Source organism: Cygnus olor, chromosome 3 (assembly GCF_009769625.2).
Source record: "Cygnus olor isolate bCygOlo1 chromosome 3, bCygOlo1.pri.v2, whole genome shotgun sequence".
Taxonomy (NCBI): Eukaryota; Metazoa; Chordata; class Aves; order Anseriformes; family Anatidae; genus Cygnus; species Cygnus olor.
This window is the reverse complement of record NC_049171.1, coordinates 118,946,718-118,962,392: the sequence shown is the minus strand read 5'-3', so window position 1 is coordinate 118,962,392 and position 15,675 is coordinate 118,946,718. Positions and strand designations below refer to the sequence as shown.

The 15,675-nt window shown below is 37.3% G+C and overlaps 1 protein-coding gene across 1 annotated transcript in view; it reads right to left on the bottom strand.

Annotated features, from left to right (window-relative positions):
- Positions 1–15,675, bottom strand: part of CCDC88A (coiled-coil domain containing 88A) — a 79,451-nt gene that overhangs the window by 20,726 nt on the left and 43,050 nt on the right. Inside the window, 6 exon segments of the mRNA XM_040553027.1 lie at positions 2,481–2,608; positions 3,113–4,183; positions 6,595–6,732; positions 9,651–9,835; positions 10,610–10,754; positions 11,835–11,981. Of these exon segments, the coding sequence (XP_040408961.1) occupies positions 2,481–2,608; positions 3,113–4,183; positions 6,595–6,732; positions 9,651–9,835; positions 10,610–10,754; positions 11,835–11,981 (1,814 nt within the window).

The following is a 15,675-nucleotide window of genomic DNA, read 5'->3' as shown; positions in this document are numbered from 1 at the left end:
CACTTATGCAGAAAAGGAAAGACTAATAGCAGAGAGCCATTCCCCATCTTCCTTTTAAACCCCTGATTACAAAAAATGGTTAAACTTTCTAATTCCATTAAGACTTGGGCATTTCAAATTCAGGGTCAGAATCCACAAATCTGTTTGTCTAAAGACAACAGCCATTTGAAAGATAAGACAAAATGGAAAAAAACCTTGAAGGTAATTCACCAAAAGTGGTTGGCTTAATCCCCAGCAAAGAGGAGATTCTTCTCAATTTTATTTCTCTCAGAGAGAGAGAAATGGTGCTTTTTAAATTTGTCACCAAAATGAGAGAGACAGACCAAAAATACACCAAGAAGTGATTTTGGCCATAACGAACTTAGCTTTCTACAGACCTGATCAAATAATTGCTAATGTCTCACCTTTTGGATATATGAAAAGTTGAGAATACTGGAAAGGCAAGATAGTCACAGAGCACAATTTCAAACCAATCAACCTTTCCACTTTTCAAACAAGTATTTCCCACTCACGATCCTCCAGCTCTACATGCAGTTGTTAAAGGTCAGTCTACATTTTGATTGTAGAAGAGTCTCAAAACAGTAGCTTAGCCCAAATTCCTTCACATCTAAAACTATTTGTCACAAGCGGGCTTTAGGTAATGTTTTGGGTAAGTAAGGTTCAAGACATAAATCTTACTGCACACCTTCCCACCAATCAGCCTGACCAACCACATCATACTCAGTCTGACATCCAAATATCCTGTATCATCAAATATTCCATCAGCTTCTGTGGTGCTTTCACATGGTCAGTGCTGGACAATCAAGTCTGATATGAATTCTTTTCAAGAGAGGCATTATCTCCTACTGTAAGGCAATCTGCAAATAATTGAGCACGAGCTGTTCTTAGCAACAGTGCAGCTGAGCAGTACCAAGTTACAAGTGAACTAAGGCCAGCAGAAAACAGGCCAAGAACAGGTAATATTCAATATATACACAGGAAAAAAAAATGTACTGACTCCTTGTAGAGAAAAAAGCACCAAAGGCAGTGAGGCAATTGAAAACTGTTTACTTGTGTAATTCCCACTCTTGACTAACATGGAATCACACACAGAAATGGAAGAGGTCACAACAGGTGCCAGAACTATGTTAGAAGTTCATTTCCAGATTATATTTTAATTAAACCTGAATAAAACTCCCAATTCCATGGAGATACGTCAACTCCAAATTTTCTTCTGAATTACAATTTATAGATCCAATAATATCATTCTGTAAAATGTGATGGAAACACTAGCATTACATGACCCAAAGTCGTAATTAATATAACATCCCAAAGCAACTAACCAATGAGAAGTGAACCCACAACATCTGAATCTTTAGAAGTATAAGCACTTGTAAGAGACTAACAGCATTGCCTGAAATGTAGACGCAGATTCATAAATCTTTTCACAGAGTATAATTTCTAAAAGCACCTCTACAGAATAATATTTTTTCCCCAGAAGTCATACTAGTCAAAGCTCTGAGGGCTTTTTTTGAACTCCTCATCTGTGAGCTGAGAAAGGTAGATTGAAGACCCCAGCAGAAAACAAGAGGTGTCAACAGATTCTCCATATGGGATTTTGGCAGTACCTCACTAACACAGCTCTGGCAACAAGAAAGGGAAACTGAAGGAAAATAAAAATGTAATCTGGTTTTCTTTTGATATAGTAGGCCCCAAATCAATCTACATGTTCATGACAATCAGTGGTAATAACAGATCATGATGCCAGTTTTTTTTTCCCCTTCTCCTATTTAAAAAGGGCTCAACTGAATAGCATCATGAAAGAAAGATTGGCTAGAAGCCCATACTAATCTGCTTTTCTCCAGTCACAATTTTTCCCTAAATCCCTGCAGGATAAGACAGAACACAACATACAGCAAAGCAAACAGATGTCAGGATAGCAGCTGCTTTATACCGGCAGGTGTGGCAGAGTGATAGAGCCAGTATGAAGTTTTGGAGACACTCAAGAATTGGATACATCCCAGCGTGTATAAGGGGGAATACAAGCAGTTTCTTTTTTGGTAGAAAAATATAGAAGAAAATAGCATCAAGGAAAGAGTGAGAGTTTAAGCTAACCATTATGTGACAAAAGTGTAAATAACGTTTCTATCAGTCAAAAAGAAATAAGCCTCACTACGGACCTGTTTTATTTTACTGCTACTGTTCCACTGCTAACTAGAACATAAGAAGTTTTAATTATGTATTAACTGTATCTACTGACACACTTCAAGAAAATTCCTAGTAGTAAGAAGTGGTAATTCATTTCCAGAGACAGAACACAAAAGCACATCAGCTACCTTATTAATTTAAAAGAATTTCAAGTTCCATTTTTGGCTTATTACAGTGCATTAAAACCAAAGCATATACACAATAAGAGTCTGTAAAACTGTTTTATCTTTATGAATATAAAAGACCCTCAATTCTATACTATTCGTTGAGTAGATAGGCCTTGACATTCTCACCTGTCATCACTACTCTGTTCATCATGCAAGAGACGCTCCTTGTTTAAGCCTATTTTTTCAAGTTCATGGGCAAGCTTTTCTAGATCATTGTTCATTTGTTGGGTCTTCAATTTTTCACTCACCAAGTCCTTACACAGAAAAAAAAAAGCAGTGTTATTATACAAATATAATAATGCAGTCTTAATTCTCTTTGCCTATGTACAAGTCTTCTATTACTATCTAAAATTTAACTGTCATTAACTCTCCTTTCCTTCCAAGCGTTAGGTTTTAGCTAGCATCAGGCATTATATTGTCACCATAAGTACGATTTCACTGTAGCTCTTTACTCCTTTCCTTTCTGAAGAATTTCCCTAATTTGGTCTCGATCATTAGGATTAAGGGGCAACATTGTAGCCAAAACAAATACTAAGATGAAGAATATGAAAAACAATAATTTAACAAAGGCTTCATGACTGCCTGTATGCAGATTTAAATGTAATGTGACTGCGTTTATTATTACGTATTTATTATGATGTAACTCCATCCCTACTGTAACCACTGAAGACAATAACAGCATACACAGATGAGTGCATAATACCTTTTCCCCCCCAAAATACAGATTACATTAAGAATGGTAACTACTTTCTATTTACCTCTCGTAAAGTGACAAGGGTTTTCTTATCAATAGTAGCTCTTTTCACAAGTTCTTTATTTTCCTTTTCTAGTTCTTTCAGGCGAATGCATGACTCCTTATATACAACTATTTCTTTAAATAGAGATTTATTTTCCTTTTCCAGATTGCTAATTTTTACATTGTTTTCTTCTAAAGTACTATCTTTAATTTCTGCTTGTTGTCGAAGTCTTTTATTTTCCTTTTCTAACTGTTTCTTATCTTTTTCCAGTTGAGAAGTCTCTTGTTCTAACAACTTATTCTCCTTTTCCAATTGCTCTAGGCGCTTACTAGAGATTTTCAACTCTTCTAAGTTTTTCTGCAGAGTCTGATTTTCGGACTCTAAATCTTGTAATTCACTTTCTAGTTGCTGAATTTTCTTATTGCTGTTTTCAAGGGCTTTCTGTAACCTTTGGTTTTCTGTGTCTAGACCTTGGTAGCTGACTTCTAAGCGTTCACTTTTCTTAAATGAGGCTTTCATGAGTTCAAGGCTTTTTTTAAGTTGTTCCTTTTCACTCTCCAGTTCCTTATTTTCTAATTGTAGTTGTGCCACCTTAATGCTTGTACACTTCAAAGATTCAATTGTTCTTCTTAATTCTAAGTTTTCTTCATCAAGTTGTGAATTTTCCTTTTCCAAGGATTCTAATTGAAAAGAGAGATTTTTTAGGCTATCCAAAGTCTTTTTCAGCTTTCTGTTTTCTGTCTCCAGGTCTGAGTTTTCTTGTTCTAAGGCCTCTATCTTCTCACAAGTAATTTTTAAGTTAGTAATTTTTTTCTGTAATAATTCATTTTCCTTCTCCAGATGATGCAGCTCATTCTCGAGTTCTTCTGCTCTCTCCCCTTTCTCTTTATAATGTTCCAGTTCTTTTCTCACTTGTTTTTTCTCAAACTCAATCTTATTTAACTTACTACTGGTTTCTTTAATAGACTCATGAAGAATTTTATTTTCTTTTTCGATTTCCTTCATTCTCGCTTCAGCACTGATTTGTGAGCGTTGTCTTAGAGAAGCTACAGTTTGATTCAAATGTTCATTTTCTTGTTCTAATAGCTTAATCTAATTTTGGGGAAAAAATGTAAACTCTAGTAAGCAACATGCCAACAAATAACCAATTCCATATATAAACTGAAAGCTACTAAGATACTAAGATTACAACATATTTCCCTTTTACTGTACGGTTTTTAACAGGATTTTCTCTTCTTACACTACTGATATTTATTTGCAGTCTTACAAACACTGCATATGAACCCAGGTGAGAGTTTGACAGTAAAATCCTAAGTCAATGTGACTCCTCAAAGACCACCTTCTTGGACAGAAGATGACACAGAAATAAAACTAACGTAATACAAAGCAGAATAAAGCTGTATCTATTTCTTAGCTTCATTTCCTTTTCATTTGTGTTTATTTCAATCTAGTTTATTTTCCTTAAACTATGTAATTTCCAGAGAGCTCTCTCCTAGAAACATATAAACAAAAAACAAAACTGCAGTCAAGTTCTAAACCAAACTTGAGATGAAAGGAGGTGAGAGAACTCCAAAAGTATTATTTTTATTTCACTTGAAAAAACAGCACTGATCTGTGGGATATGAAGGCATCCTGATCATAGTAAATCACATTTTGGGAACAAACACAAAGCTTCACCCATTTTTCAGTTAAAAAGGGACATACTGCTTCAAAACAGCCTCCAAAGAAAGTAAATCGTTGATAGGACTGAATTATTTTCTTAGGAAAAATATTTCCAGATCTACTTTAAGGTCAAATGTAGCTTTTCTATCTTGATTTTTTATTTTATTTTTATTGAGTTACTTCATATCAATTTGAATGACTTCGATTTGAGTATTGAATGGCAGACTACACATTGCAGAAAACTGTTTCGATCAATATTTAGGAAAACACAAATCATGTATCATAAGGGGCATTTCAACAATACACTGCTTTGGAGAAAAGTGAAAGTGCTAGCTGCAATGAAAAACAGTGACTGAGAAAATTATAGACTGTTCTTTCATATTTAAGTCTGAATATAGCTATTAATAACAGGATTTGCAACTTGGATCCTGGAAATGGCTATCTGTTCTAAAATTATTAAAAAGGTGTCTAAACCCACTTTTTTTTTTAACAGTTCTTTACATAAATCGCTATCTTACTGAACATATATAATTACTTTCTATGAATTCGGCTTCCATAATCCAAACTTAACAAAAAAAATCATGATCAATGCCTCCATGTTTTTTGACAAAAATCAAATGTACTTTCGGGAGTCCCTCCCAAGAAGTTTCAGCATAGGATTTGTAAAAGACACAAAAGATGCTGCTAACCCAGCACAGCTCCTAAGTACGTAATTTTAAAATAGAATTAGCCCCACTGAAGTGTCAGTCCTACTTCAACACATTGAAAACACCACGTTTATCTTTAATAGTTGAACTGGGATTTACAACCTATTACAGTATTCTAGAAAGTTTTAGTCCCTTTTTCCCTGGAATACACTTCAAATACAATGTCTAAATCAATTACTGTAATAATGAACATCTAAACAAGACAAGCTAGTTTTGCTTTCAAGTTATCCCCACTTGTCTTTAAATGAAAGTAAAACTTCAATAAAGCATTTTTGTTGTTGTTAGGGCTGGAATTTGATTTTCTGATTAAATTGGTCCTGCACAAATTTTCAGAATTTTTACAATATTCTGTATTCCAAAATAGTGTACTTTTATATTTTCAGTTAAGCCAAAAACTGTTGATCTGATCAAGAAGTATCAGTAGAATTCATAAAAAGATAAATATACTTCTAATCTGAAAAAGCTCTAAAAGTATATTTGTTATATAGTGAGTGCAGACATCAGTGACATTTAGTACCTCCCAAACACAGCCCAAATCTTTTACAAAGACACAAATTCCTATTTTGGACAATCAAAATAACAAATTTTGTCATCTACCTGCAAGCCTCACCTAGCAAACATTCTAACGTAAAGGACTGTCAGGAAGCTGCCTCAGTTAATTTTGAAGGTAAGTGGCACAGCAGCGGAACAAACAAACCAGCTTAGATACACTGGTCTTTGTCAGGTCCCCTCAAGGGACAGGCTGCTGTAGTTCTCAGTAGTACTCCAGCATTACTTCAAACACTGACCAGCTGCCTGGAACTTGTTTTCCTCCACTGAGAGGTGTTTGGCCTAACTCCAAAGTTCCCAATTTTCTGTTTTGGCTGTGCTACAACCTCTAAGCAACTACAGCAAATGCATAGCCCATGAAAACCACAGAAGCATTACTAAACACTAAAAAGTCCTAAAACTAACAGTAAAGCCTCTGCTTAAAATGAGTCATTACTCTCCCTGGCTGCAGGTCTTATACAAACTATTTTGGTGCAGGTATGTCCTTTTGGCAAATCTGCTACATTTGCAATCCCTTTATGCCTACAGAGAAGTACAAAATGAGAACAATACAATGCTGCATTAACACTTATTTTTGTTACTCACTTGTCGCTCTGAGTTTTCTCGAAGTGCCTCAAGTGTCTTTTCAAGCTGTGTTTTCTCCTTCATCAAATCTTTACTCAAATTTTGACTGTTCTGCAGACTTTGTTTCTCTTGGCTAATTTCATTCTCTAGCCCTTCAAGCTAGAGGAAAAGAAATAATTTTTTTAAAAATCTACTTGAAAATGATCATAGCATTACTCTTAGCTGGGTTGAAGGGAGTCTTATAAAAATGAGTAAAGCAAGTTAAAGGAATGAATAACATGAAACCTTCTATTCTCTGAAACAATTCGTCTCTTTTAGGAAAAAATTACTTCTAACAGCATCTTCTCTCCTGCTTTAGAAAAAATATATCTATAAGCGACTTTTTCATTTTAAAAAAAACGGTCAGATTTTATTAGGTTTTGGATATTTCCCCAAGCACCCTTTTAAAAAAGAAAAAAATATATATTTCAGTGAGGCTTATACTGCTACTCCACCTCCCTTTCAACTTAAAAGGGCTGAGCTGAATGTTATTTCATCTTAAACACTTCAAGAGATACTTATGATGATTACTTATGACTTCAATACACAGGTTTGTTTTGTCAAATGGTTACAACTCCCATAATGTCACCAGACAGCAAAATTGTTTGCAGGTGACAGTCACCAAGTGTGATTTTTCTGTCACGTCCTAGTCAATATTAGTAACTTAGAAGCAACAAACACGTTAAACAATCATCTGCTGGAAAGATTATATTCTATGTCAACCCACGCTCCACATTTCCCAATGCTAGAGGAGTCCAGACGTAAATCAGACTACAAGCTGGGCACAATATTTCTAGAAAGAAATTATCTGAGTTACACCTTAACTTGCTGGTAAAAAATAGTGAGAAATAAAAATCACAGAAAGATGACAGAATAGAATGTGTTATTCCACAGAAGAATTTATTGGTTGCAAGTAGGCAAAAAGCATGACATCAGTTAAGTCAGAACCTGAATAGTTTCGCTTCGGATGAGAACACTGATGATTGACCAGTCTTCCACTTCCCTCTCCCTCCAAAATTAAGATTGTCCTGATCCCTTGCTTAACAGAGCAATGCATCTTTTACAGGGATATTGGCACTTTCGTTGATTTTTTGCAAAGGAGAAGGAACTGGCTCAATCACCTAGGCAGAGATGCAGTCAGACACCCTGTGGGAACCAAATTTACCCACAGCCCGCTCAACTGTCTCAGCTGGTCTGTCTGCTAACTGGACACAGAGTAGAGTTCCTGCGGTCACTGTGTCTAGCTCATTTTAGTATAGTGTAGACTCTATATTAACAGTTTGCTTGAAGAGAAAGCACGTCCAGATAGAAACAGACTATGCACAGAAGATCCATAATAAACATTTTGTTCAACTTCACACATTTTGCTGAAGTAGTCACAATGCAGAACAATGTTTTGTAGGGTCAGCTGAGAAAAAGGACATGTTGCCAGACATCCAAAGTTGTAAGAACAGTATCAGACAATTATGAAGACTTACTACTGCTTGTTTCTTAAACCTGTTCCCTTCTTTTGTACTCTCCTGTCTTCCTTGTATTGTACAAAATCTCAAAGCAGCACATAGGCTGCTGCTGCAAAAAAATGTATTTTTAAGAAATTAGGAATAGCATGGAAGTATAAAATAGAGAAGGGATTTTTTTTTTAATTATTACCTCTTCTTCTATCTTCAACAATAATCTAATGTCTGACATTGTGTACTGGGTTGGGCTGGGATGTTAACTTTCCCTGCAGCAGCCCATACAGTGCTGTGCTCCGCACTTGTAGCTAAAACAGCAATGGTATCACACCAGTGTTGTGTCTGCTGCTGAGCAATGCTGGCACAGCATCAGGACTCTCTCTAACCCCCCTAGGGGTGGGCAAAGATGTGAGAAAAGAAACATCACCAGGGCAGCTGACCTAAACCAAACAAAGGGATATTCCATACCATATGATGTCACACTCAGCAATAAAAGATGGAAAAAGGAGGAAGAGGGGAGGGGTGGGCTATCATTGTGAAAACATCTGTCCTCCTCCCGAACACCGGCTACGTACGTTGAGGCCCTGCTTCAAGGACGTGGTCAAGCATCGCTCATTTGTGGGAAGTAGAGAGTAATTTCTTTCTTCTGCACTTCCACTCAGCCTTTACTTGTTTTGTTTAGTTTTCCCTTTCCCCCTCCCTTTTCCCCTTTCCCTTTTTTTTCCCCTTTAAATTGTTAATTGTTTAGTTAAATTGTTTAATTAAATTGTTTAATTAATAATAATCTTTCCTTAATAATTATTTATTTTTTCCTTAATTAAATCATCCTTATCTCAACCTGTGAGTTGTTCTTTCCTTTACTTCTTCCCCTCCTCATCTAAGGAGGGGGAGTGAGAGAGCAGTTGTGGTGTTCAGCTGCCTAGTCCGGTAAAACCATCACACATCAGTATTTCAGAAACTTTAGACATTTCACTCTACTGTAGTCTTTTTTTTTTTTTTTTCCAATTTTTATTCCCTATAATAATAATTGACTGAATTATATGACCTGATATATGATTTGTAGAGTAAAATACTGTAGACCAGCACAGATATATCTAAGTAATTTTCTTCATTCACTTGCTCATCAATTGCTTGGCCCATCTTCTCTCTTTCCTCAGTAACGAACAACGACACGACCAAATTTTCTGCATAGGTGAATACTGGCTGATATCTCTATGTAAACATACTTTCCCCTGCTTAATAATTACAAAGTTAAGAATAGTTTTATCAAGCATCATAAAATACTTTCATTATTCACTGTCCCTACATTAACACATTGATTTTCTTCCTTACTGATATAAGCGCTTTCTGAATAAAGTGATCATGTATTAATGAAAAACAGTTAAAAATAGAAAAAAAAACATTCCTGCAGAAGTTGTATTCTTTTTTACTCTAAGTTTATAAGCACCATAACACTATTTAGACACTAGCAATATTTGCTTTATTCAAAATAATGGCAATTTATAAAGTTACCTGTTAGAAATAAAACAGCAAGCAACATTAGGCAACTAATACACGATAATTCAAACATACACTGGTGAGTACCTTTTTGTTAAGTCTTTGGTTTTCCTTTTCCATTTTCAGAATCTTTGAACTACTGTCTTCTACAGAACCCACTGCATTTTGTAATTCTTCCACTGTCTTCAGCAAACTTTGGTTTTCCATTTCCAACTTCAGTAATCTGCTTGATGTCAGTTCATTTACTTCATGACCAAGTGATTTCTGTGGCACTATTAAAACACCATTAAAAAAAAAAAGCAATTTAAATTTATTATTACCTGGAGTTCTTCACAGACAGACTTTGCATTTTTAGAGTTAGGGGATTTAGAAGCCTATGATGATTCTCCAATGCTTTTCTGTTGAATAAGGCTAGTTAGGATCAATGACCCATTTTCCTTACCCAACAGATAACACTACATATGCATAGAAATAAACGTCCTACACACCCTACAGTTCCTAATCATGACAGAGATTTCCTGCAGCTGAAGATATCTTCCCAAATTGCCTCAAATCCTTTGTATGCAATCCAGTTGTGGCCAAGCATTCTATACTGGAAGGATCAATTTTTTTTCCACAGATGTTTCTGCAAACAATTACTCTGACAAACCTTAACAAATCTTTCATAACTTTGAGAATAGTAAAGCAAGAAGATTCCCAATCTGTACTACAGAGTATAGATGCTTGAATGGCAACCCATTTTAACTCCACGGTATTTATGGGTTTTACATCTCTGTTTAAGTGAACAAGAGTTACAGGAACAGAAACTTTTAATTTAGGGTCCACCTCCATGGATATACATGACTGAGTAAACAAACAAAAACCAACTAACCACAACAAAAAAAAGATAACAACCCAAATGAAACAACCCCAAAACTGCCACCTTTCTCCAGAGGACAAAAGATCCTGTACTACAGAGATCAGGAGCTGTGAATTCCTAATACTGCCCCACTTCCAACTTTAAATTTTTTCACTTTTTAGCAGTTTGCAAATATTACTATGCTTACCTTCAGAAAGTTCAGTAGTCCTATTTATCTGTTCAAGTTCCCAGCCGAGATGCAACGATTCATCCATACTTTGTTTCTGAGCCATTTCTAGAGTCATATTTTCCTCCATGAGTTCCTCAATCTTCTTTCTGTCCATATCACGCTCCTTAAAAATTATTTCATGTGTAACTTTAGAAAAAGCTATGTCTCAACATGCACAATTTTTTATACTATCAAGTATGCCACAGACAAATGCAAAGTGCATCTTCTGATTTGTTAATGCACAGTGAGACAGGGAAGAAAGACAAAATTATGGAGGACCTAGAACAGGAGCATGACAAACAGTAAAGAAAAATATGCAGAGAAGACCTTCTCAACATAACCTATGGATATGACTCCATTTGGTCTTTTTCAAAGTTCACTTCTCTCAGAATATTAGGAAAGAAAGTACACATGATAAGCACAGCTTGATAGCACACACAAAAAACAAGCACATATAAAGAAACAAAATTTAATCTTCTCTAGACTACCATAATACTACTATAATACAAAAAGCTATAACAGGACTGGGTCCACAATGAAAGAGTCTCATCCAACTCTTTCCCAGTCCCTCTCCCAATACATGCTACTTTTACAGGAACTAATTGCAGCTATAAAAATCTCAAAATTTCCAGAAAATGAAAGCAAATAGGGGGTGGCAATCTCTTGACCCTTAAGGAAGATTTATTAAAAACAACTACAACAACATACAAAAACAAACACCCACCCACAAAACTGGCAAATCACAATCCTATCTTTTACAATATTTACTTCTGGTGGAAGAAAGTGTTAAAAACAGAAATTATTTTGGGACAAACATTCTGAAAAATATGTCACTATATTGTTACAATTTGGAACACGAATTATCTCTTTTATCCAAGTATTTAAGTGACAACAAACTATCTTCAGCTCCAAAAGATTTGATCCTATCCTTCTTACTACTGAGTCTCTATATGCCTTATCATCTTATTTTAGCTATCTGATTAAACACTGTATTGCCTTTAGGAAGAGTATTGCCTTTCCGATTTTTACACCTCCCTAGGCAGAACCAAGACTGCTGTAGGAAAACCTATGTGAAAAATGTTTAAATTAGGACAGAGCTTCCTCTTCTCCCACGCCATTTCAACCAGAATGCCTTATTTTATTAAAAGTGCAAATAAACTTCATAGAATATCAGTAGTCTTCTTCATCCTCCATTTACACTTACCATCTCCATATCATGTAATTTAGCTTTTAATTGTAGATTCTCTTTTTCTAACTCATGTAATTTATCTGAACGGGCTCGTGTCCCCTCCAGCTGATCTTCCAACATTGTCTTCGTTTCTAGCAACACTTGATTGTCTTCCTTTAGCTCCTATGAGAGCAACAACAACAATTAATACAATTTGATGTTACCTAGTTTTAGAAATGCTGAAACATCCTTTTCAAAGCTGTAACAGACGCTTTAAAAACAGATTTACAGCAATTTCATGTAAGTGTAGCATACAGAAAAATTTACATAACCTGAGAGAAACAAAAAAGAGAGAGAAAAGCATTAAGAATAAATAAGCTGTCGATAATCAGAATTGAACAATCTACTGGGTGGCATCCCTGCATATGGCAGGGGGGTTGCAACTAGATGATCATTAAGGTCCCTCTAACCCAAGCCATTCTATTATTCTATGAAACCCTAAATATCTCTGTGATTTGAGATGTAACCTGGAAAGATGCGCTGCAAGTGCATGGACTACAACTAAAAAGCTGACCTGAAATAAAAATTAAAGGCCTGAGGTTCAAAAAAAAAAAAAAAAAAGCAAAAGGAAGTATTTTGCATACCACATATTTGAATTGTGGAATTTATTGCCCTATGATTGCTAAGATGAAAAAGCTTACATGTGTTGAGAAGTTCTTTAATTCACAGAACCACAGAATCATCTAGGTTGGAAGAGACCTCCAAGATCACCGAGTCCAACCTCTGACCTAACACTAACAAGTCCTCCACTAAACCATATCACTAAGGACTACATCTAAATGTCTTTTGAAGACCTCCAGGGATGGTGACTCAACCACTTCCCTGAGCAGCCTATTCCAATGCCTAACAACCCTTTCGGTAAAGAAGTTCTTCCTAATAGCCAACCTAAACCTCCCCTGGCACAACTTTAGCCCATTCCCCCTCGTCCTATCACCAGGCACGTGGGAGAATAGACCAACCCCCACCTCGCTACAGCCTCCTTTAAGGTACCTGTAAGAGTGCGATAAGGTCGCCCCTGAGCCTCCTCTTCTCCAGGCTGAACAAGCCCAGCTCCCTCAGCCGCTCCTCGTAAGACTTGTTCTCCAGACTCCTCACCAGCTTGGTTGCCCTTCTCTGGACTCTCTCGAGCACTTCGATGTCCTTCTTGTAGCGAGGGGCCCAAAACTGAACACAGCACTCGAGGTGCGGCCTCACCAGAGCCGAGTACAGGGGGACAATCACTTCCCTAGTCCTGCTGGCCACACTGTTTCTGATACAAGCCAGGATGCTGTTGGCCTTCTTGGCCACCTGAGCACACTGCTGGCTCATATTCAGCTGACTATCAACCAATACTCCCAGGTCCTTCTCTGCCAGGCAGCTTTCTAACCACTCATCTCCCAGCCTGTAGCTCTGCTTGGGGTTGTTGTGCCCCAGGTGCAGGACCCGGGGATTGGCCTTGTTGAACTTCATACAGTTGGCCTCAGCCCAGCCTATCCAGATCCTCCTGCAGAACCTTCCTACCCTCAAGCATATTGACACACGCACCTAACGTGGTGTCGTCTGCAAACTTACTGAGGGTGCACTCGATCCCCTCACCCAGATCATCGATAAAGATATTAAAGAGAACTGGCCTAGTACTGAGCCCTGGGGGACTGCACTAGTGACCGGCCTCCAACTGGATTTAACTCCATTCACCACAACTCTTTGGGCCCGGCCATCCAGCCAGCTTTTAACGCAACGAAGCATACACCAGTCCAAGCCATGAGCAGCCAGTTTCTTCAGGAGAATGCTGTGGGAAACAGCATCAAAAGCCTTACTGAAATCAAGGTAGACCACTTCCACAGCCTTTCCCTCATCCACTAAGCGCGTCACTTTGTCACAGAAGATCAGGTTCATCAAGCAGGACCTGCCTTTCATAAACCCATGCTGACTGGGCCTGATCGCCTGCTTGCCCTGCAAGTGCCGCGTGATGACACTCAAGATAATCTGCTCCATGAGCTTCCCCGGCACCAAAGTCAGACTGACAGGCCTATAGTTTCCCAGGTCTACCCTCCGGCCCTTCTTGTAGATGGGCGTCACATTTGCTAGCCGCCAGTCGACTGGGACCTCCCCTGATAGCCAGGACTGCTGATAAATGATGGAAAGCAGCTTGGCCAGTTCTTCCGCCAGTTCTCTCAGCACCCTCAGACCATCCGGCCCCATTGACTTGCATACATCTAAGTGCTGTAGCAGGTTGCCAACCGTTTCCTCGTGGATTATGAGGGCTACATCCGGCTCCCCATCCCCTTCCACCAGCTCAGGGTACTGGGTATCTAGAGAACAACCGGTCTTGCTGCTAAAGACTGAGGCAAAGAAGGCATTAAGCACCTCAGCCTTTTCCTCATCTCTTGTCACTAAGTTCCCCCCCGCATCCAGTAAAGGAAGGAGATTCTCCTTAGTCCTCCTTTTTGTGTTAATTTATAAAAACATTTTCTGTTGTCTTTAACAGCATTAACCAGATTGAGCTCCAGATGAGCTTTGGCCTTTCTAATTCTGTCCCTACACATCCTTACAACATCCTTATAATCCGAGTGGCCTGCCCTCTTTTCCAAAGATCATAAACCCTTTTTTTTTTTTTTTCCCTAAACTCTAATTCATGGAAGAGAAGGCCAAAAACCTCAAAGTTACCACCTCTGAGTAAGATTTTCTTGTTCAGAGACTACTGGAGGCTGGGGAGATTATAATAGGAAAGTATCACCAAGTGCTTGCCCTGTTTTTTTTTTGTTTTGTTTTGTTTTTTTTTGTTTTGTTTTGTTTTGTTTTTACTTTTCATCTATTGGCCACCATCAAAGACTGGAGACTGATGCAGGTGCTCCTTTCAGTCCTGACTTATTTTATTATCCGATTGAACTCCACAATCTTTGGGTTGTAGAATATGGAGAACAAGACTTAGGAGAAAAATTTTCTGTAGACCATAATCAAGTTTAGAGGCAACTGAGCAAATTTACTTAAGCCCAAAATCAGGAAATGATGCTGAAAATGCAACCACATGCATTCTCAGAATTCAACCAACCATATTCAGAAGTCCTAAACAGCTTTATTTTTTCCACACTTTTTCTAATGGTGTTGGATGAAAATAACACGTAAAACATATACTTAGCATTTTTACTCATGACAAAGGTTTTTTTTTCAGACTTCAGCGTGCAATTGGCTGCAAAATCTAACAAAAAGATCACTGAATATAACAAATATTGACCTGTTATACTCTTCCCTACAAATATTAACTTATTATTATGGAGCAAACCCAACAAATTAGTATCTGTCTCTATTTATGCATGTTTGAAAAACAGATAGCTTACAAGCTACAAAACACGTAAACAAATTTTAGTTTTTTAGTAGTTTAAACATTGTTTTCAAGTCTTGCACACTGGTCTCTTTTTTTTTTTTAAAGCCATATGCTCTCGGTCCTTCTTATAACAGTAGTAAATATACACAGCTTATGAAGTCATTCATGTAAGATGGTTTCAAATAGCTCATAGAGATCTTCCCATATGCACGCAGGCTAATGATAATGCTTACCACTCTCAGTACCTGACTTTCCAGAAGACCAATGCATACTAACCTCTCACAGTATATAAAGATAACAGGAAAACTTTGAGAATGTAAAACACGTCACTGGAACTCTGCCCCTGAGCTCAAGTTAAATGGCAGTATCTTCTTTTAAGAAAGGTTTTAACTTAAACGCTGTTGAGAAAGAAATCTCTTTCCAGAGGATGCTGTATCATCAGTCTGTAACCATCTTTTCATTTAGTATTACAACATTTTTCAGATATGATAACTAGAATATTGGGGATATCAT